We start from the raw sequence: 22,204 nt of genomic DNA, 5'->3' as shown, positions 1-22,204 counted from the left end.
CCCCACAGCACCAAGCTGAGTAACCCTCCCAGAGCAGTGGGACTGGGCCCTGTCTCAACCCAAACAACCCCATCTGAGCTCCCTAATACATGGTACTGGAACAAGGGATTCTGGGATAACGCTGTGTTGGCATACAGCTGGCACTACGTGGTATTCACAGCGGTCAGTGCGGTCCCTTCTGCAAACAGCAGCAGAAGCGGACTCAAAGCCATTTTGGCAAAAATCATAATTTAGAGGTCGATAAAACTGAAGAATTGAAATGAAATTGGCTAGTGTCAGGTACAGCTGGATCCAGGGCCCCAGGCAAGGTTCTCAGGTCCACCCCCCGCCCCCTGCCACGATGTTCCTGGCAGAACTCCCAGGAAAGGCCTCTCGTCGGGCCACAAGTCCAACTTGAACCAGTCACTGGGACCTAGGACACCAGCAGCTCTGATTGGCCAGGCCGAGGTGCCACATCCTCCCCTGGAACTAGGGGTGGCTTCTCCACGTGGCCTGAGCGTTGCTGCTTGGGGCAGAATGCAAGGTGGGAAGGTGGATCTGCGAGGGTCCAGCTCAGCCTGTAGAGAAGGTACAGTCCAGCTTTCCTCATCCAGATGAACAAAAGGAGAACCAAGGCCAGGCGTGGTGGCTCAGGCCTGTCATCCCAGCACTTTGGGAGGCTGAGGCGGGGGGATCACTTGAGCTGGCCAACATGGTGAAACTTGGTCTCTACAAAAAATACAAAAAATTAGCTGGTGGTGGTGGTGTGCACCTGTAGGCCCAGCTACAGGGGAGACTGAGGCAGGAGGATCACTTGAGCCAGGGAGGCAGAGGTTGCAGTGAGCCGAGATCGTCCCACTGCACTCCAGCCTGGATGACAGAGCGAGAGAGAGCAAGAGAGAGGAAAGAAGGAAAGGAAAAGAAAGAAAGGAAAATACGGGCCGGGCGCAGTGGCTCATGCCTGTAATCCCAGCACTTTGGGAGGCCGAGGCGGGTGGATCACGAGGTCAAGAGATCGAGACCATCCTGGTCAACAAGGTGAAACCCCGTCTCTACTAAAAAATACAAAAATTAGCTGGGCATGGTGGCGCACGCCTGTAATCCCAGCTACTCAGGAGGCTGAGGCAGGAGAATTGCCTGAACCCAGGAGGCGGAGGTTGCGGTGAGCCGAGATTGCACCATTGCACTCCAGCCTGGGTAACAAGAGCGAAACTCCGTCTCAAAAAAAAAAAAAAAAAGAAAGAAAAGAAAGAAAGGAAAATAAAAGGAAATGCAGAGAGGGCCAGTGAGTGCCAGGCCTGCGTCACACGTACATCAGAGGCAGGCAGGACTAGGAACACACCAGGCCAAGGGTTGCTCTTCTCTGGCTGTGTCCTTATTTTTTTTGTTGGCGGGGACAGGGGCTTGAAGTCTCACTCTGTCGCCCAGGTTGGAGTGCAGTGGCGCCATATTGGCTCACTGGAACTTCTGCTTCCTGGGTTCAACAAGTGATTCTCATGCCTCAACCTCCCAAGTAGCTGGGATTACAGGTGCCAAACACCATGGCTGGCAGAGCCTCTCTGTCCATCTGTATTTGGGGTGAGACTGCCTTTTGGGGCTGTCTGGAGATGAAATGAGATGATCCCTGTGAAGACTTTAGCCCAGGGCTGGGGACATGGTGGGTGTATAATCAGGATTATTTTGATGGCAGTTATTAGTGCAAGGGCTGATGGGGGCCCAGAGGTTCCAGGTGGGAGCAGGAGGAAGGGGTTGGCCGCACCTGCTCAGTTTCAGTGTCTGCCTAGCCCAGCTTTGGTCAGGCTGGGGAGCGGGGGGGTGAGGGTCAGGGTTGTCTGAGGTGGAGCCAGGGCATGAGGTGGCACCTGAGGGGTGAACCTGGGCCAAGATAAGGTGGAGCTTGGTGGCAGGGGTCTGGGTGGGAATCCTGGCACTTCTGGGCGTGGGCGGTGATCCTGGGCTGGCTGCCTCACGTCTCAGGGCCTCAGTTTCCTCTTCTGTAAAATGGGGCAGTGTTTAGGATCCTGAGACTGGAGAGGTGGATAACTTGACCCTGTGAAGGTCACTGATGACACCAAGGGGTGCAGTTTTGGGGGAAAAGTGGGAATGAGAGGCTCTGAGGCCGGCTGTGGTGGCTCACGCCTGTAGTCCCAGGACTCTAGGAGGCTGAGGCAGGCAGATCACCTGAGGTCCGGAGTTTGAGACCAGCCTGACCAACGTGGTGAAACTCTGTCTCTACTAAAAATACAAAAATTAGCCCGGCAAGGTGGCAGGCGCCTATAGTCCCAGCTACTCGGGAGGCTGAAGCGGGAGAATCGCTTGAACCCAGGAGGCAGAATTTGCAGTGAGCTGAGATTGCACCACTGCACTCCAGCCTGGGCGACAGAGCGAGACTCCATCTCAAAAAAAGGAAAAAAGAAAAAAAAAGCTCTGAGAGGGGGCATGAGGCTGGCAGTTCTGGGGAGAGGAGAGGGACTCCACAGGGACAGGATGAGACACAGCAATCCTGTTGGGAGCAGCAGCGGAGGGGACAGCAGACACTGGGGAGTGAGGAGGGCAGTGGGGCAGTGTCCTTGAGGCGCAAAGTGGGAGGGACCAGGTTGTGAGGGATGGGACTGGGGAGACAGAGGCTGGGTTGGGGGTGTGGGCAGGGCTGCGTAGGGCACTGGGGTGGGCTGCTGACCCCCTCAGGCAGCCCCTCCTGCTTCAGCCCCCCTGGAAAGCTCCCAGGCCACCGCTTAGCCTGTGGGATTCCTCACCACTCCACACTCAGAGCTACGCCTGCCATCAGCAGGTGCTCAGGAAGCGTTCATCAATTGCCAGAGGTGCCCAATAAATGCTCGCTGCCTACGGTGTCCAGTAGGTGCTCTCTGATTGACCGCAGTGCCCACTAAGTGCTGTCCGACTGGACACAGGAACTCAGCTGCCTCTGGGCTCTGGGGCCACAGCTTGGAGGGCCTACAGAGGTTCTGTCTCCATCTGCCTTCCCTTAACCTCTGAGAGGACCTCCATGGCACCGAGGACAATCACAGTGACTGGCCAACAGGCAGGGGCTCAGTAAGTCCCTGTGCCCCTTGGACCTGCCTGCACCTGCCCATCACAGATACAGAATGATGACACGTCAGGTCTTTGCTGGCACCACACTCTCCAAGCGTGGTCAGCCACGCCTCCCAGGGCTCACACTGCGCTTGTGTGATCCTCTCCCATCTGGTCCTGGGCCTGGCCACGTGACTGGCTTCAACCAATGGGCCACCCACAAATGTGAAAGTGGCACTCTGCATGGGAGCTGCCCTCTGGGCTCCCAGCCACCAGAAGAAACCCCGGCTGGCCTGCTGGAGAGGCCACAAGGAAAACCTGACCCCTGCTGCCAACAGCCCCGGTCGAGGGCCCCCTCTGACTATGCAGCTGCAGCTGAGCTCCCATGAGCACCCACGGGTGACCCCCAGGGAGAGCAGCAGAACCGCCCAGCTGAGCCTAGCCCAAAGTGCAGAATCATGAGTAGGTTAATTACTGGGGCTGTAAACCACTGAGCTTTGGGATGCTGTGTTATGCAGCAATAGCCACTGCTCCAAAGTACATCTGTCTCTGTACCCTGCACCATCTCAGGGATGTGATGAGCCACCTTTACTGAAGGGAAACGCAGGGACCAGAGAGGGAGTGAGTTTACTCGGTCACACAGCAGGTAGGCAGTGGATCGGTGGGGGGAGTCCCAGAGATGGGTGGGTAATTGCCACGCCAGGCTCTGCCTGAGACTGTGCGTGGGTAAAGCAGGCTGCTGGCACGTGGTAGAACAGAGGAAATGTGGGCTCTCCTCTCTGTCTCGGGGGGTGGAAATCTCTGGGACTGGCAAAGGGCCTATGGCCTGGAAAAGAGGGAGGAAGGCGGAGGAGAGAGAATGGGAGACATGGGCTGCCACGGTCCCTGAGCAGCAGGGTAGAACATTCTGGACCTGCTGACACCCTCCACATGCCACCTCCCACCTCTGAAACCATCCCACAAACCCAGTGAGGAAACCCAAGTGGTTAGACAGACAGGTGTCTGTCTGGTTGCCAAGCGGGTGGGTTAGTTAGTTCGGAGCAGAGAGAGGCCCGTGGCTACCCTTGGCACTGACCTGGGTTGGGGGAGCCTGGGGGGCCCCAAGTGTCTTCCAGGATCAGGCTGAGGAGGGCGAGGGTGGCTCCTCGGGGCTGGAAGGCAACATGGGCAGCACACATGAGGCCAGGGTCAGAGGCCACAAGGCCTGCTCAGCTGGCTGGAGTGCATGTTTGGGTGACACTCTGGTCTTGGAAGACCTCTGGCTTGAGATTCCAAGCATCCTCCTTAAAATTGGGGCGAGTGGGCCGGGCGCGGTGGCTCATGCCTATAATCTCAGCTGAGGCAGGTGATCACCTGAGGTCAGGAGTTCGAGACCAGCCCAACCAACATGGTGAAACTCCGTCTCTACTAAAAATACAAAAATTAGCTGGGTGGTGTGTGTCGGTAATCCCAGCTACTCAGGAGGCTTAGGTACCAGAATCACTTGAACCCAGGAGGTAGAGGCTGCAGTGAGCCGAGATTACACCATTGCACTCCAGCCTGGGCAACAGAGTGAGACTCTGTCTCGAAAAAAAAAAAAAAGGGACAAATGGCTGGGCATGGTGGCTCATGCCTCTAATTCAGCACTTTGGGAGGCCGAGGCAAGCGGATTACTTGGGCCAGGAATTTGAGACCAGCCCAGGCATTGTATCATGACACAGTTTCTACTCAAAAATATATATGTGTACTTTTTAAAAAGTGGGACGAGTCACTCCAGAGGTCGTATCTGGGACTCACTCACACAAGACTGGGCACTTTGAACCCATAGGGCTTACAAAGAGGTGTTAATAGCAACTGAAGCTTCTACTAATGTCCTTCAGGAGCACATTGCTTTTTTGCAACAGTGAGCACAAGCAGGGCATATGAAAGTACTTTTGGAAACCCTGAGTTGACAGTAAGAGCTATGGCTTTTCATTGAAGTCTAGTTCCAGCTGCCAACGTCAACCCGTGGGAGAGGAGCCAGAAGCCGCTCTTCAGATGCAAAAGAGCCCAGATAAACCCCTATCATGCTACCCTTTGAGGGAAGATTGCTACGCCCCCATTCTTACATAAACACTCAAGTCTTGTTTTTGCCAATTCTCACGTCTTAGTTAAGCAACACAGATCCTTTCTTTCCAAATGCCCAGCAGGGGACAGACCAGCCAGAACCCCAATCTGTGGGAGCCAGACGCATCCCAAGGTAACATTCCTGCTCCCGGCTCGTGTGTGTTCGTAAGCGTGTTTATTAAATTATAATGCCAACAAAAAACAAAAAGAAGGGCCATTCCTAAAAACTCTCTCCCCAGTGTTGAAGGACTGCGAGTGCTTTTCATTTTCAGAACCCTGGTACTCAGCTCAAAGCCTCCCTCAGCTCTGGGTCCTGGGACAGCCACTGCCATCTCCCTGGCCCATCTCCCCGACCTGGCCCACTCCAGCCACAGAAGCCTTCTCAGCGCTTCCCGAGCACTCCCAGGGAACCCAGCCCCAGGGTGTCTGTCCTTACCACTGCCGCGAGTGGAACTCCCTCTGCCCCCGATCGTCTGTGTGTCACTCACGCCACCTCCTCGGAGGGGCCCCGCGGCATTCTTCCAGCACATCTGACATGCTCTTATCTGCTGTGTACCTGGTTGCTGTATGCCTCCCTGTGAGCCCATCTGTCTCGGTCACTGCTATGTCCCCAGCGGCCAGCCCAGGGCCAGGCACACAGCAGAGCTCAGGACCTGGATACTAAGTGACTGAACTCTCAAGTTATAGACACCAAAGGACAAGAGGAGGTCACCAGACACCAAGACAAGAGGAGAGAGAAAGTTTTCTTAATAAGCGAGAAGCAGCGTTTCCTAGCGCAGCTGAGAGACGGTCCTTGCGGCTGAGAGTGGCAGCGGGGGCAGGTGGTCCCAGGAGCTACCTGTGGCCCTGGGCACTGGCATTCATATGGTCCCGGATGCTGATGGCCTGTTTGAGCAGACCCTCCACGCTGCGGAAGTAGACGCTGCTGTCCACCAGGTTCTTCACGGCGCTGAAACGGAAGGACAGCCCTGATCAGCATCCCAAACCTGCAGGTAAGTGTTCCACACTCCAGCACTAGAGGTCACCACCAGAGCTCGGTGGGTACCTCGGTGATGCTGCGGGCTTCCCTGAGGACTCACGGTGGGCTTACGTTTTAGATTTCCCTGCTATGACTAGACGGCAACTATGCAACACAGCACATGATGGAAAGAAAACTTTGACTTCACTGCCACCGAAACATCTAACGTTTTGAAGGAGGTATCAGTGTATAAAGATGCCATAAAAAATATCTCAGCCGTTACTGTGGATATGAGGGTGTAAAACAAAAAAGAAAAAGCAGTATCTCTCCTGGGCACTGTGGTTCATACCTGTAATCCCAGCTACTCAAGAGGCCAAGGCAAGATGACGGCTTGAGCCCAGGAAGTTGAGACTAGCCTGGGCAACATAGCGAGACCTCATCTCTCTCTCTCTTTTTTTTTTTTGAGACAGAGTTTTGCTCTGTCACCCAGGCTGGAGTGCAGTGACGAGATCTCAGCTCATTGCAACTTCCACCTCCCAGGTTCAAGCGATTCTCCTGCCTCAGCCTCCCAAGTAGCTGGGACTACAGGCATGTGCCACCAGGTCTGACTAATTTTTTGTCTTGTTAGTAGAGACGGGGTTTCACCGTGTTAGCCAGGATGGTCTCGATCTCCTGACCTTGTGATCTGCCCGCCTTGGCCTCCCAAAGTGCTGGGATTACAGGCATCAGCCACCATGCCCCACCAACCCCATCTCTTAAAAAGAAAAATCTGGGGCCAGTCATGATGACTCACGCCTATAATCCCAGCACTTTGGGAGGCCAAGGTGCACGGATCACCTGAGGTCAGGAGTTCGAGACCAGCCTGACCAACATGGAGAAACCTCGTCTTACTAAAAATACAAAATTAGTCAGGCATGGTGGTGCATGTCTGTAATCCCAGCTACTTGGGAGGCTAAGGCAGGAGAATCGCTTGAACCCAAGAGGTGGAGGTTGCAGTGAGCCGAGATCATGCCACTGCACTCCAGTTTGGGCAACAAGAGTGAAATTCTTTCTCCAAAAAAAATAAAAAGGAAATTCTGGTTGGATGTGGTGACTCAAACCTGTAATCCCAACACTTTGGGAGGCCCAGGAGAGAGAATTATTTGAGCTGGGAGTTTGAGACCAGCCTGGGCAACATAGTGGGGTCCCATCTCTACAAAAATTTAAAAATTAGCCAGGCATGGTGACACTTGCCTGTGGTCCCAGCTACGCAGGAGGCTAAGGTGGGAGGATCACCTGAGCCCAGGAGGTCGAGGCTACAGGGAGCTGTAATTGTACCACTGCACTCTAGCCTGGGTGACAGAGCAAGACCCTGTCTGAAAGAAAAAAAAAAAAAATAGGCCGCACGGTGGCTCATGCCTGTAATCCCAGCACTTTGGGAGGCTGAAGTGGATGGATCACGAGGTCAGACGTTTGAGACCAGCCTGGCCAACATGGTAAAACCACGTCTCTACTAAAAATACTAAAAAATTAGCTGGGGTGTGGTGGCAGGCACCTGTAAGACCAGCTACTCAGGAGGCTGAGGCAGGAGAATCGCTTGAACCCAAGAGGCGGAGGTTGCAGTGAGCCGAGATCATGCCATTGCACTCCAGCCTAGGCAACAGAGTGAGACTCCGTCTCAAAAAATTAAAAAATAAATAAGTAAATTAATTTAATTTAATTTTTAAAAATACATATTTCACTAAAGACAAATGCCTGCTGGCCTCCCACCGAGCCCACTGATGTCTGGGGCAACTGGTGATGAAAACGTTCTTTATCCACTGAGTTGGCTGAGAGGCACTTGGAATGTAGCTAGTGAGACTTGGGAGTTGAGTATTTCATTTTTTTTCATTTTTTTCATTTTCATTTTTTTTTTTTTTTGAGACAGAGTCTCACTCTGTTGCCCAGGCTGGGCACAATCTTGGCTCACAGCAACCTCTGCCTCCCAGGTTCAAGCGATTCTCCTGCCTCAGCCTCCCAAGTACCTGGGATTTACAAGTGCCCGCCACCACGCCTGACTAATTTTTCTATTTTTAGTAGAGACAGAGTTTCACCATGTTGGCCAGGCTGGTCTCAACTCCTGGCCGCAAGTGACCTTCCCAGCTTAGCCTCCCAAAGTGCTGGGACTACAGGTGAGTCACTGTGCCTGGCCTTATTTCATTTTAATGAGTTAAAATTTAAGTGTGCTTAGCCACCCATGGCCTAGGTTCCTGGATTAGATGGCACAGGTACAGGAAGCAGAAGAAAGCATAGGTTTTTTTTTTTAAAAAAAAACAGGGTCTCGTTCTGTTGCCCAGGCTGGAGTGCAGTGGTGCAATCTCTGCTCACTACAGCCTCAACCTCCCAGGCTTAAACGATCCTCCCACCTCAGCCTCTCAAATAGCTGGGACTAAAGGTGTGTGCCACAAGGCTTGGCTAGTTTTTGTATTTTTGTAGAAACAGGGTTTCACCAGATTGTCCAGGCTGGTCCCAAACTCCTGGGCTCTAGCGATCCATCCACCTTGGCATCCCAAAGTGCTGGAAGTACAGGAGTGAGCCACCACACCCAGCCATATTGCATTTTTTGTTAGAGGAAAGGTCTTGCTATCACCCAGGCTGGCCCTCAACTCCTTTCTTGTTTTGTTCTGATTTGCGGTTTCACTCGTCGCCCAGGCTGGAGTGCAGTGGTGCAATCTAGGCTCACTGCAACCTCCACCTCCCAGGTTCAAGCAATTCTCCTGCCTCAGCTTCCCAAGTAGCTGGGATTACAGGTATGTGCCACCATGCCTGACTAATTTTTGTATTTTTTTTTTTTTTTTTTTTTTTTTTTGAGACGGAGTTTCGCTTGTTGCCCAGGCTGGAGTGCAATGGCGCGATTTCGGCTCACCGCAACCTCCGCCTCCTGGGTTCAGGCAATTCTCCTGCCTCAGCCTCCTGAGTAGCTGGGATTATAGGCACGCGCCACCATGCCCAGCTTATTTTTTGTGTTAGTAGAGATGGGGTTTCACCATGTTGACCAGGATGGTCTCGATCTCTTGACCTCGTGATCCACCCGCCTCGGCCTCCCAAAGTGCTGGGATTACAGGCTTGAGCCACCGCGCCCGGCCTAATTTTTGTATTTTTAGTAGAGCTAGGGTTTCGCCATGTTGGCTAGGCTGGTCTCGAACTCCCGACCTCAGGTGATCTGCCCATCTTGGCCTCCCAAAGTGCTGGGATTACAGGCATGAGCCACCTCGTCCGGCCCTAAACTCCTTTCAAGGCATCCTCCCACCTCAGCCTCTTGAGTAGCTGGAACTACAGGCATGCACCACCAGGCCCAGCTCTAGAAACTCCTATTTCTTTTCTTTTCCTTGAGCTAAGGAAGACACTGTCTGTCTGGACACCCCTTGTCCCACCAAGGGGGCCAAAGCTGCCAATGGCAGAACGCTGCCCCAGCAGCAGGATTTCCTGTCTAGGCACCTTCGCCCACACAACCAAACAGCAACATACCAGGGGAGCTGCAGGGAGCACTGCTCAGCCACCACCAAAATGGCCCACAGCCCACGTCAGCGGCAAACAGAACAACTAAGCAAAGTCCAGGAACTTCCAAGGCCGACTGGGCAACCCAAGGCAACTGGAATAAGGCTTGGGAATGGAAGGCAAGGGTTCAGTGACAAAAAGAAACCCTAGCCGGGCGCGGTGGCTCGCACCTGTAATCCCAGCACTTTGGGAGGTTGAGGCGGGTGGATCACCTGAGGTCAGGAGTTCGAGAACAGCCTGGCTACCATGGTGAAACCCTGTCTCAACTAAAAATATAATTATCTGGGCGTGGCAGCAGGCACTTGTAGCCCTAGCTACTTGGGAGGCTAAAGTGGGATAATCCCCTAAGCCTGAGAGTGGGAGGCTGCAGTGAGCGGAGATCGTGCCACTGCACTCCAGCCTGGGCAACAGAGTGAGACTCTGTCTCAAAAAAAAAAAAAAAAAGGCGGGGCGCAGTGGTTCACACCTGTAATTGCAGCACTTTGGGAGGCTGAGATGGGTGGATCATCTGAGGTCAAGAGTTCAAGACCAGCCCGGCCAACATGGTGAAACCCAGTCTGTACTAAAAATACAAAAATTAGCTGGGCGTGGTGGCACGCGCCTGTAATCCCAGCTACTCAGGAGGGTGAGGCAGGAGAATTGCTTGAACCCAAGAGTCAGAGGTTGCAGTGAGCTGAGATGGTACCACTGAACTCCAGCCTGGGTGACGGGGCAAGACTCCATCTTAAAAAAAAAAAATTCAAAACAAACAGCCATATCTGTGCTTTGGGCTTCCCCCTGGCTGCCGTCCAGCCCACTGGCCCATCTGTGGTCCTGGCTGTGGGAGAGAAATGCTGGTCCCCAGAGGCATCTCCCAGAATCCTTATCCCTCTCTCCTGTGACAACTGGGGAGGGGCTCAGTGCAGGGAAGAGACCCACCTGGGACCCAGGCCTGGTGAATAGTGGTACAGATCATATACACCCACTCGGGTAGGCTAGGCAGAGCGGGGCTTACTGGGCAGCTGGCTGGGATGCCCAGGAGGCCAGAGCAGTGGAGGGGTGGCCCTGTAGCAGGGAGGCTGTGACACTCACCTGCAGGCGTACTCCACGGTGTAGATGGCTCCCTGGCTCTGCTCTTCCCAACGCTGCATATCTGCCTGTAGGGGACACACGAGATGTTTGGCAAGGGAGGCCACCCCCACCTAGAGGACCCTCCTCCCAGCTCTCTTGGTTGGGGCTCCCGAGTCCTCATGGTGGATGCAGAGACTTTCCTCCGCAGTTCCCTTCTGTCACAGGTCTGGGCTTTCTGTGGACACCTGGCCACCATGCCTCAGGACCTTTGCACAAACGTTTCCCCCTGCCTGGCACATCCTACCCTTAGATCGTCAGACAGCTGCCTCCTCACCATGCGGGTCATAACTATTACAGAATGGTATCGATTGGCTGTGCCTCCACCCAAATCTCACCTTGTAGTTCCCATAATCCCCATGTGTCGTGGGAGGGACCAGGTAGAGAAAACTGAACCACTGAGTCGGTTCCCCATCCTGTTCTCCTGATAGTGAGTTCTCACAAGATCTTGTGGTTTTGATACGGGGCCTCCCCCTTTGCTGGGCTCTCATACTTCTCCTTCCTGCCGCCATGTAAGGGAGCACACGTTTGCTTCTGCTTTTGCCAAATTGTAAGTTTCCTGAGGCCTCCCCAGCCCTGTGGAACTGTGAGTCAATTAAATCTCCTTCCTATATAAATTACCCAGTGTGAGAATAAACTCATACACACATCTTGCCACCTCCTTCAAAATCTACCCCAGATCTGTCCGCCACGCCTCTGGCCTGGCTATGATACCACATGCCTCCTTGCTGGTGTCCCTGCCTTGGCTCCTGCCCTGACAGTCCCTGCTCCTTCCGACAGGCCTCAGCTCACCTTGTGCTGGGCCAGCTCGGGGAGGGAGCGGCGCACGTGCTCCTGCAGCCGGTACAGGGCCACAGACGGTTCGTTGGCCAGGACGTAGACGCTCTCAGTGAACTTGTCCGTGACTGGATCCAGGGTCCATAGGTGGCAGGGGTGGGGTGGGCATAGGGGGACAAAGTGTCAGTCTCCTAGTTGCTTCAGTTGAGCCCAGCCAGAGCAGACAGGGCATCTGGTGTGTCCCTCAGCAGCTAGGTCAACCCTGGCCGGTGACAGGCTGGAGGAAATGGTCTCAGCAGGGCTCACTCAAAAGGACAAAAATGAGGCCAGGCGCGGTGGCTCACGCCTATAACCCTAGCACTTTGGGAGGCCAAGGTGGGCAGATCACCTGAGGTCAGGAGTTAGAGACCAGCCAGGCCAACATGTGAAACCCCGTCTCTAGTAAAAATACAAAAATTAGGCCGGGCGCGGTGGCTCAAGCCTGTAATCCCAGCACTTTGGGAGGCCGAGGCGGGTGGATCACGAGGTCAAGAGATCGAGACCATCCTGGTCAACATAGTGAAACCCCGTCTCTACTAATACAAAAAATTAGCTGGGCATGGTGGCGTGTGCCTGTAATCCCAGCTACTCAGAAGGCTGAGACAGGAGAATTGCCTGAACCCAGGAGGCGGAGGTTGCGGTGAGCCGAGATCGCGCCATTGCACTCCAGCCTGGGTATCAAGAGCGAAACTCCGTCTCAAAAAAAAAAAAAAAAAAAAAAAAAATACAAAAATTAGGCCAGACATGGTGGTTCATGCCTGTAATCCCAGCACTTTGGAAGGCTGAGATGGGCAGATCTCCTGAGGTCAGGAGTTCGAGACTAGCCTGACCAACATGGAGGATCCTTGTCTCTATTAAAACATACAAAATTAGCTGAGCATGGTGGCACCTGTAGTCCCAGCTACCCGGGAGGCTGAGACAGCAGAATCGCTTGAACACAGGAGGCAGAGGTTGTGGTGAGCCGAGATTGCGCCACTGCACTCCAGTCTGGGCAAGCAGAGCAAAACTCCGTCTCAAAAAAAAAAAAAAATGCCGGGCACAGTGGCTCACGCCTGTAATCCCAGCACTTTGGGATGCTGAGGTGGATGGATCACCTGAAATCAGGAGTTCGAGACCAGCCTGACCAACATGGTGAAACCCCACCTTTACTAAAAAAAATACAAAAATTAACTGGCCATGGTGGCAGGTGCCAGGAATCCCAGCTACTCAGGAGGCTGAGGCAGAAGAATTGCTTGAACCTGGGAGTTGGAGGTTGCAGTGAGCTGAGATCACACCATTGCACTCCAGCCTGGGCGACAGAGCAAGACTTCATCTCAAGAAACAAACAAACAAAAATTATCCAGGCATTACGGCAGGCGCCTTTAGTCCCAGCTACTCCGGAGGCTGAGGCAGGAGAACTGCTTGAACCCAGGAGGTGGAGGTTGCAGTGAGCCGAGATCATACCATTGCACTCCAGCCTGGGCAACAAGAGCGAGATTCCATCTCAAAAAATAAAAAGAGGACATTAATGAGAGGACAAAATGAGTGATGAGTTCATAAGGAGTGAACTTTTTTTTTTAGAGACTGAGTCTCGCTCTGTTGCTCAGTCTGGAGTGCAGTGGCGCGATACGGCTCACTGCAGCCTCAAAACTCCCAGCCTCAAGCCATCATCCCATCTCAGCCTCCTGAGGAGCTAGAACTACAGGTGCGAACCATCTTGCCTGGCTAGTTATTTTCATTATTTAACAGAGACAGGGCCTTGCTATGTTGCCCAGGCTGGTCCTGAACTCTTAGCCTCAAGTGATCCTCCTGCCTCGGCCTCCCAAAGTGCTGGGATTATAGGCATGAGCCACTGTGCCCGGCCCCCAGTGAACTCTTCTCATCTTTCCCTCCCAATCCCGCTGACAGTGGACACTGCTGCCCACCGCACTTCCTGGCATTCCTTTTGCCCCTATGACCACACCCGGGACTCTTCTTCAGAGCATGCCTACAGGAGCTGAAAGTGCCTGAAAGATCACATCCCGGGAGGCCCTGAGCCGCCACTCACTAGTGAGGGATATGAAAACCTGTGTCCCTCGCTGGGCACTGGAACAACCCAGAGGCCTAACTTATCCCCCTGGGCTCCCCTGCAGGCCCAGCCTGAGGCCTCCATCTGCGGATTTTACCTGAGGTCGCCCCTCACTCAGCCTCCTCACCAGCCAGCCCTGCCCTGTTTCCCCTTCTCCCCTGCAGGTGTCTCCTGATGAATTTTTTTTTTTTCTTTTTTTTGAGACAGAGCCTTGCTCTGTTGCCCAGGCTGGAGTGCAGTGGCAAAATCTCGGCTCACTGCAACCTCTACCTCCCAGGTTCAGGTGATTCTCCTGCCTCAGCCTCCCGAGTAGCTGGGATTACAGGCACCCACCACCATGCCTGACTAATTTTTGTATTTTTAGTTGAGACAGGGTTTCTCCATGTTGGCCAGGCTGGTCTCAAACTCCTGACGTCAAGTGATCTGCCCACCTTGGCCTCCCAAAGTACTGGGATTACAGGTGTGAGCCACCGTGCCCAGTCCTGATAAATTAATTGCACACAAATCCTCATGACAGTGTCTGCTTCAACAATGGTATTCCCAGCCAAATCATCTATGCCCTCCCTTGCTTTAAACTCTCCCATGGCTCCCACCTGCCAGAGAATAAAATCCCCTTTTCTTGCTATGGCCCATGAGGTCCTGCATGTTCCAGCTGCTGTTGACCTCCCTGCCTTCCTTGCCTCCAGCCTGGCTCTTCCTTGCACTTCCCAAAAGAACTATCTCACTGCCAGAGAGGACGAGGTAGGAGGATCATTTGGGGACAAGAATTTGAGGCCAAGGCTGGGCGCAGTGGCTCACGCCTGTAATCCCAACACTTTGGGAGGCCAAGGCAGGCAGATCACATGAGGTCAGGAGTTCAAGACCAGCCTGGCTAACAGATGGGAAACCCCGTCTCTACTAAAAATACAAAAAATTAGCCAGGCATGGTGGCACACGCCGGTAATCACAGCTAGTTCGGAGGCTGAGGCATAAGAATCGCTTGAACCCGGGAGGCAGAGGTTGCAGTGAGTGGAGATTGCTCCACTGCACTCCAGCCTGAGCGATAGAGCAAGACTGTCTCAAAAAATAAATAAATAAAAAATAAAGGATTTGAGACCAGCTTGAGCAATACCGTGAGACTCCATCTCTAAAAAATTAACAAAAATAAATTAGCCGGCTGTGGTGGAGCGTGTCAGTAGTCTCAGCTACTCTGGAGGCTGAGGCAGGAGGCTCACTGGAGCCCAGGAGGTTGAGGCTGCGGTGAGCCATGATCATGTCACTGCTCTCTAGCCTGGGTGACAGAATGAGACCTTATCTCTAAAACAAACAAACAAAAGCCTCCAAAACAACTTGCTGAGATGATCGAAATGTTACATAATTTGTTTTTTTAGAGATAGGGTCTCATGACGTTGTGGAGGCTGGACTTGACTCCTGGGCTCAAGTCATCCTCCTCTTGCCTCAGCCTCCCAAGTAGCTGGAACCACAGGCACGTACGCAGCTACTGAACACTTGCAGTGTGGCTACTGTGATTAAGAAGCTCAACTTTTAATTTTACTTACGTCTAATTAATTTACATTTAAATACCCAAGCCGGGTGTAATCCCAGCACTTTGGGATGCCAACGCAGGAGGACGGATTCAGCCCAGGAGTTCAAGAACAGTCTGGGAGACATAGTGAAACTCCACCTGTACAAAAAAGGACAAAAATATGCTGGTCATGGTGATCTACACCTGTAGTCCCTGCTACTCAGGAGTCTGAGGTGGGAGGATGGCTTGGGTCTGACAGGTGGAGGCTACAGTGAGCCATGATCATACCACTGCACTCCAGCCTAGGAAACAGAGCATGACCCTCTCTCAAAAAAAAAAAAAAAAAATTGCTGGGCGCAGTGGCTCATGCCTGTAATTCCAGCACTTTGGGAGGCTGAGGCGGGTGGATCACGAGGTCAAGAGATCGAGACCATCCTGGTAAACATGGTGAAACCCCGTCTCTACTAAAAATACAAAAAATTAGCTGGGCATGGTGGTGCTTGCCTGTAATCCCAGCTACTCAGGAGGCTGAGGCAGGAGAATTGCCTGAACCCAGGAGGCAGAGGTTGCGGTGAGCCGAGATCATGCCATTGCACTCCAGCCTGGGTAACAAAAGCGAAACTCCGTCTCAAAAAAAAAAAAAAAAAAAAAAAATTAATATGTGACCAATTGCTGTTTTACTCATTACGGCACAGCTCTGAACACTTTGTCACCCCAAGGCCTTTGCACCTGCTAGTCCCACCTGGAGACAGGTGAAGGCTGCAGTGAGCCGAGATGGTGCCACTGCACTCCAGCCTGGGTGACAGAGCGAGACTCCATCTCAAAAAAATAAAAAATAAAATAAAAAAATAAAAACTTGAGGCCAGGCGTGGTGGTTCATGCTTGTAATCCCAGCACTTTGGGAGGCTGAGACAGGTGGATCACCTGAGGTTGGGAGTTCGAGACCAGCCTGACCAACATGGTGAAACCCCGTCTCTAAAAATCAATCAATCAATCAATCAATCAAAACTTGAATTTGCTCTAAACTAAGCACTTCTTTGAATCCATGTGAATGAAGTGATGTGTAGACCCTGTATTATGTACTGTATATGTGAGTAATCTAGAGGTGATTTAAAGTATAGGGGATTAGCTGGGCGCAGTGGCTCACGCCTGTAACGCCACCACTTTGGGAGGCCAAGGCAGGCGGATCACTCGAGGCCAGGAGTTTGAGACCAGCCTGGACAACATGGTGAAACCCCTTTTCTACAAAAAAAATACAGAAAAACTAGGGGGGCGTGGTGGTGTGTGCTTGTAATCCCAGCTACTCAGGAGACTGAGGTTACAGAGAGCCAAGATCATGCCACAGCACTCCAGCCTAGGCGACAGAGAACGACTCCGTCTCAAAAAATAATAATAATAATAATTAAAGAATTAGCCCAACGTGGTGGCGTGCGCTTGTAGTTCCAGCTACTCGAGAGGCTGAGGCAGGAGGATCGCCTGAGCCAGAGAGGTCGAAGCTACAGTGAGCCATGATCACGCCACTGCACGCCGGCCTGGCGACAGTGATACCTTGTTTCAAAATAAAAAAGAAAGAAAAGAAAAATAAGGAAACAACAAAAATACCGATTACCACGCCCCAGAGATTCTTCTCACGCATTACAAACATCAGGTTGTTGATTTTTTTTTTTTTTTTTAAGACAGGGTCTTACTCTATCGCCCAGTCTGGGGTGCAGTGGCACGATCATATAGCCCACTGCACTGCAGCCCCGACCTCCTGGGCTCAAGCGATCCTCCCACCTCAACCACTCGAGTAGCTGGTACCACAGGCGTGCGCCACCACGCCCGGCTAATTTTTGTCTTTTTTGGGGTACCAGGTCTCATTATGTTGCCCAGTCAGGTCTCGAACTCCTGACCTCGAGTCAGGAGTCGCTAGAGCCCTAGAACTCCTGGGCGCAAGCGATCCTCCCGCCTAGGCCTCCCAAAGTGGTGGCTCAGGCGTGAGCCACCACTCCCAGCCTCACGTACCGAATTATTGAAAAAATCCCGGGGGAACGGGTAATTATACCCCTCATTTTACAGATGGCAAAACCAGACACGGAGCCTTTCTACAGGTTTCAAAACTAGTCATCGGCCCAGCTGATAGACCTGACGGCAATTCAATCACTGCTCCTCGGCCGGTCCCTCCGCGCCCGGCCTTTAGCAGGCCGCCCCTCTGCGAGTTCCCGGGCCCCCTGTCCCACCCGGAGGACCGCACCACCTTTCTTCCCCTTCAGCTGCATCTCAGGTTCTTCCATAGCGACCACGGCCTGGCAAACCGAACAGGATCGGAACAGGAGGCTGGGACGGCCGCCTAAGCCTTCCCTGCGGAAACCGGATGCTGCACGACTCCAGTTCCGGTGTCAGAGGGCCCGGCCTCCCCGCTCCTCAGTCTTTGCCGACAGGAGAGGGGTGTGAGACGGAGGGAAGGCACACCCCGAGGTGACGGGGTGAGGAGGGGGCGCGACGTCCCTGAGGCTGGTGGAGGGACACTCAGGCGGGAGAGGAGCAAGAACTCCCTTCCTTCCTGAACCCCCTTTTCCTGGAGCAGACGAGTTGGGGGAGCCCTCCACACATCACCCACTGGGCCGCATAAACTCTTCTTTAGCCCTCCGCCCTGATGGAATCCCTCCCCTTGCTCATGTCTGAAACCAGTGCTCGGTGGCGTAGCCAGAAGAAACCCACACTTAGACAGAAAACTTATCAGCAAGGCACCTTTACTTCGCAGAGGGGTGCTGCTTGCGCCTGTGACAATCGCAAGAGCACAGTGACCAGAGGAGGGACGTTTTTAATCCCAACGCAGTTCCTGTTTCTGTGTCCTTCCCGTTGGCTGGGGTCAGACCTCACCATCTAAGCTGATCCCGATTAACTCTGCCAAACAGGGTACACGCGCGATTTGCGAAAAACAGAAGTCGGGGGGCGGGGAGATAGGATTGATTTACAACTTAGGACCAAAAAAGCTGAGTCCTTAAGAAGACTTTAGTTGTCCCAACAATTTCCCTTCTTCTGTTTTATGTATTTCTTCGTCTTCAAATTTCTTCAATAGGATTTGGCTTTGTTCTTGTTGATTATCTAGGAGCAAGAGCTTACCTAGGTGGGGAGGTGGGGAAGGTTTTTGTGAGAGCTGCTTCTATGAGCCTTGGGTTAACCCACGAATACAAGGTACGATACAGCAGCCTACAAGGATGAGAACACCTGTAACAATGGCAAGGGAAGTAAAGATTGAGGTCACGAGTCCCGTCCATTTTCCAAACCACCTTTCCATCAGGCCCATAAAGGGGTCGTCTTTTCCAGAGTTTTCGGCTAATTCATTTGCTAGGGTAGTAAGGCCTTGTAAGGCTTTTATGATTGTCCTGTTGGGGGCTGTTTCATTAGGGATAAAAGTACAACACTGGACCCCAATCATGATACAGACTCCCCCTTTTCCGGCTAACATCATGTCAAGGGCTATTCTATCTTCCCAGGCCATCTGGTTGGCAGTGCCTAAAAATTGTTCAGCTATTCCTTTGATAGCATCTCTGCTATCATTGACAAATCGCTGCTGATTGTAGTATATATAATTTATCCAGTCTACATTTTTGTTTATAGTGGACCACCAGAATAAGACAGACTCGAACTCAAAGGCTATTTGGTTTCAAGCTTTGAATTCATTTGGTACAGCTGTGGGACTCCAAGGCTGTCTATGTAAACATGGGGGTCAAAGGATCCATGAGGGGCTTCTCTTTTTCTTCAGGTTAATGGCTCCCTGTGTGGCTGATGAAATGCCAAGGTGAAAGCGATGGCCAATTGGATCAGAGCACAAGTGCCACTCCAGTCACCTGGCAGTGTACCCAGTATTGGTTCCCCACAATACCACCATGCATCCACTCAGGGATGGACTAGGGCCGACTGACTGGTTAGCTCTTGAAAAAGTTTAGGCCCACTACATCCCATCAGGTTTCCAAGGAACGTCAAAATTTCCCCTTGCCATGAGAGACATGAGGTAAAACTGGCATGGAGAGCTGGAAGTAAAACAGCCCTTGGGGGCTGTCCCAACAGAGCACCTGACCTTGGGGAAAAATAGTGAAGAGTGGCGCATGACTTGTTTCCCCAGGCTGTGGGGTGCCGCAAGGGAGCTACCGAACAGCCCATGCCTGGGTGGCTGGCCCATCCAGGTAGGAAAGGAGCAGTCTGGGTTTCTTGCCTGCCCGTTGCACAAGAGTCCTAACAATGGCTTTTATTTAGGGTACAAACGGAATATTTAATCCATTCCAGCCAGGCATTTTTATATATATATAATTTTTTTTTTGAGAGGGAGTCTCACTCTATTGCCCAGGCTAAAGTGCAATGGCGACATCTCAGCTCACTGCAGCCTCTGCCTCCCCGGTTCAAGTGATTCTCTGCCTCAGCCTCTCAAGTAGCTGGGACTACAGGTGCCCGCCACTATGCCTACCTAATTGTTTATTTTTAGTAGAGACGGAGTTTCACCATGTTGGCCAGGCTGGTCTCAAACTCCTGACCTCAGGTGATCTGCCTGCCTTGTTTTCCCAAAGTGGATTACAGGCACGAGCCACTGCACCCAGCTGTATTTACATCTGGATACCCAGTTTCTATGGCTAGGGTTTGCTTCAGGTCCTTGACTTCTACTAGCTAGTTTGGTTTTGTCACTGGACACGAAGCGAGAAATGGTTTGATTTTGTGGGTTTGGGGAGGGGGGTAACAGTAGAAGATAGAGGAGGAGGAACAAAGCACATTTCAAAGAAGCCTATAGGGTCCTCTCCAGTGACAGCCGCTCCTGGGCTGCAAAAGCACTCTAAAGTGGGTGTAGGGCGGGGCATTAAGAGGTAACTACCAGCTGCAGTGGTGAGATTGGCAATTGGAGGGGGTGGTTCCTTTGGTGCAGTGGAGGTAGGGTTTTAGGGTGGTACAGCCCTCTGAGGAGGTCTAGCCCTAATACTTGGTAGTCTATATAACATCTCCCCAAGTACAGCAAAACCACCAATGCCAGGTTCATGCCCATTCAGTGCAAGAGTCAGTTTTGTAGGCAGTGTAATTTATCCTGGAGACACAAAGGTACTTCTCTGAAGCGGCTAGCTGTCTCTGACTTTAGAGATCCCCACAGGGCATGACAAGACAGGCATCAAATGTAATTGTTTGCGGGGGAGGGTGATCGGGTTACATCGATAAGATGTCCTTGTTTAGCTAAAGGAAGAAAAAGATTAAACCCCTTTGAATGTCAGTTTGGAGGCCACTGGTCCTGGAGTGACAATCTAGGACTCTGCAAGGGGTGGGACCTTTATAATAATAAGTATTATTATTATTTGAGACGCGGTTTCACTGTTGCCCAGGCTGGTCTCAAACTCCTGAGCTCAGGCAATCCGCCCACCTTGGCCTCCCAAAGTGCTGGGATTACAGGTGTGCGCCACTGCGCGGCTTGGCTTATTATTTTTTTAAGAGAGGGAGTCTCGCTCCTGGCCAAGGGGTGGGCCCATCCTTTTTCGGCTGTTTGGATTGTTGTTTCAGTCGTTAGGGGTAAGGTAAGGTCCCTCCCAGGTTGTTTCAAGCTTTCCCTCTTTCCAACTTTTGATAAGAATGTGATCTGAAGGCTGGTGTTGGGAATTCGAGGGGTGGAGTCTCGCTCTGTTGCCAGGCTAGAGTGCAGTGGCGCAATCTCAGCTCACTGCAACCTCGCCTCCTGGGTTCAAGCCATTCTCCTGCCTCAGCCTCCTGAGTAGCTGGGACTACAGGCACATGCCACCACGCCCAGCTAAATTTTGTTTTGGAAGAGATGGGGTTTCACCATGTTGGCCAGGATAGTCTTGATCCCTTGACCTCGTGATCCACCCGCCTCAGCCTCCCAGAATGCTGGGATTACAGGCGTAAGCCACCGCACTTGGCCGAGGGGTGGGCCTATCCTTTTTCAGTTGTTTGGAGTGCTGTTTCAGTGGCAAGGAGACTCTGTAAGGCCCCTCCCAGGTTGGTTCGAGCTTGCCCTCTTTCCAACTTTTATAAAGACGTGATCTCCAAGCTGGTGCTGGTGCACTGGGAATTCCAGAGGTGGAGTTTGCGCTAGGAGGCCTTGCGTCCTGAGAGCGGAAAGGGTAGGAGAAAAACCAAATATTTAGTTTTTAAGAAACTGATCTTTCGTTTCAAATGTAGGAAGGTCAGTAGTGGAATTTAGATCAGACAGCCCATAGAGCATTTCATAAGGGGACAGGCCAAGATCTTTGTGAGGGGCAGTTCGGATTCTTAGTGAGGCAATGGGAAGGCATTTTGTCCATGGTAACTGGGATTCCAAGACTAATCTGGCTAGGTGATTTTTTTTTTTTTGAGATGGAGTCTTGCTCTGTCGCTAGGCTGGAGGGCAGCGGCGTGGTCTCGGCTCACTGCAACCTCCACCTCCCAGTTTGAGTGATTCTCCTGCCTCAGCCTCCTGACTAACTGGGACTACAGGCAAATGCCACTACACCCAGCTAATTTTTGTTATTTTTAGTAGAGACAGGGTTTCACCATGTTGGCCAGGATGGTCTCGAACTCTTGACCTCGTGATCCGCCCGCCTTGGCCTCCCAAAGTGCTGGGATTACAGGCGTGAGCCACTGGGCCCAGCCTGGCTAGGTGATTTTTTAGAGTTTGATTCATTCTGTTCACCGTCCCTGATGAGGGCAGGTACCAGGGAGTGTGATATTCCCATTTTATTCCTAGTGCTTGGGTCTGCCCATTAATGATGTGTGCAGTGAAATGGGTCCCACTGTCCGAATCAATGTGCTCTATTAGTCCAAACCTGGTTATGTTCCAACGGGGTTTTGACTACATTACTGGCTGTCGCGCTTGGGAAGTATGGCTTCCACCCAATGGGTGAGATGGTCTACTACTACTAGCAAATACTTGAGACAGCCTACTGGGGGCGTTTCAGTGTAGGTCCACGTGGGATGCTTTGGACTGGCCTCAACCCTGGGTTTCTTCCCCTGGGAGGTTGTTTCTTTAGGGCTTGCTTATTAGATTTTCTGCACACGGTGCAACCATCCGCCACTTGCCTGGCAAGAGTCTATATCCCCACACACCCACAGACTCTGAGGGCTGCATCGCACAGAGCTTGAGGACCCCAGTGAGTTCCTTGATGAAGTTGTGACAATACCTCCCTCATGAAGGATTTAGGGAGCGTTT

The 22,204-nt window shown here is 52.3% G+C and overlaps 1 protein-coding gene across 5 annotated transcripts; it reads right to left on the bottom strand.

Moving 5' to 3' along the window:
- Positions 1–236: 236 nt before the first annotated feature.
- BORCS8 (BLOC-1 related complex subunit 8) lies at positions 237–17,400 on the bottom strand. 5 transcript variants are annotated; one of them, XM_064381598.1, is made up of 7 exons: positions 17,282–17,364; positions 15,080–15,204; positions 11,471–11,583; positions 10,643–10,707; positions 5,936–6,046; positions 4,088–4,163; positions 237–708 (listed from the first exon to the last, which is right to left on the bottom strand). In XM_064381598.1, the coding sequence occupies exons 2-6, from the start codon at positions 15,189–15,191 to the stop codon at positions 4,130–4,132; spliced, it is 435 nt and encodes a 144-aa protein (XP_064237668.1). In that variant the 5' UTR covers positions 15,192–15,204; positions 17,282–17,364; the 3' UTR covers positions 237–708; positions 4,088–4,129. The 5 variants fall into 5 exon arrangements, with proteins under 5 accessions (XP_064237668.1, XP_064237672.1, XP_064237667.1 ...); XM_064381600.1 differs by lacking the exon at positions 237–708 and adding an exon at positions 2,468–3,838; XM_064381602.1 differs by lacking the exon at positions 15,080–15,204 and having other exon boundaries at positions 17,282–17,400.
- Positions 17,401–22,204: the final 4,804 nt, after the last annotated feature.

Source organism: Aotus nancymaae, unplaced genomic scaffold, assembly GCF_030222135.1.
Source record: "Aotus nancymaae isolate 86718 unplaced genomic scaffold, 86718_ANA_hifiasm-v0.15.2.pri h1tg000028l, whole genome shotgun sequence".
NCBI classification, from domain to species: domain Eukaryota; kingdom Metazoa; phylum Chordata; class Mammalia; order Primates; family Aotidae; genus Aotus; species Aotus nancymaae.
This window is presented reverse-complemented; position numbering and strand designations above follow the sequence as displayed.

What these genes read in the sequence shown, in the direction of transcription:
- BORCS8 (XM_064381597.1), bottom strand. Translation starts at nt 15,191, where the DNA reads ATGTCTCCCAGACTGTTCTTGAACTCCTGGGCTGAATCCGTCCTCCTG. An exon ending in TAAATGTAAATTAATTAGAC is followed by an intron (nt 11,584 to 15,079) that starts GTAAGTAAAATT and finishes CCCTGGATCCAG; the next exon opens with TCACGGACAAGTTCACTGAG. An exon ending in GCCAGTGCCCAGGGCCACAG is followed by an intron (nt 709 to 5,935) that starts GTAGCTCCTGGG and finishes TATTTTTTGTAG; the next exon opens with AGACCAAGTTTCACCATGTT.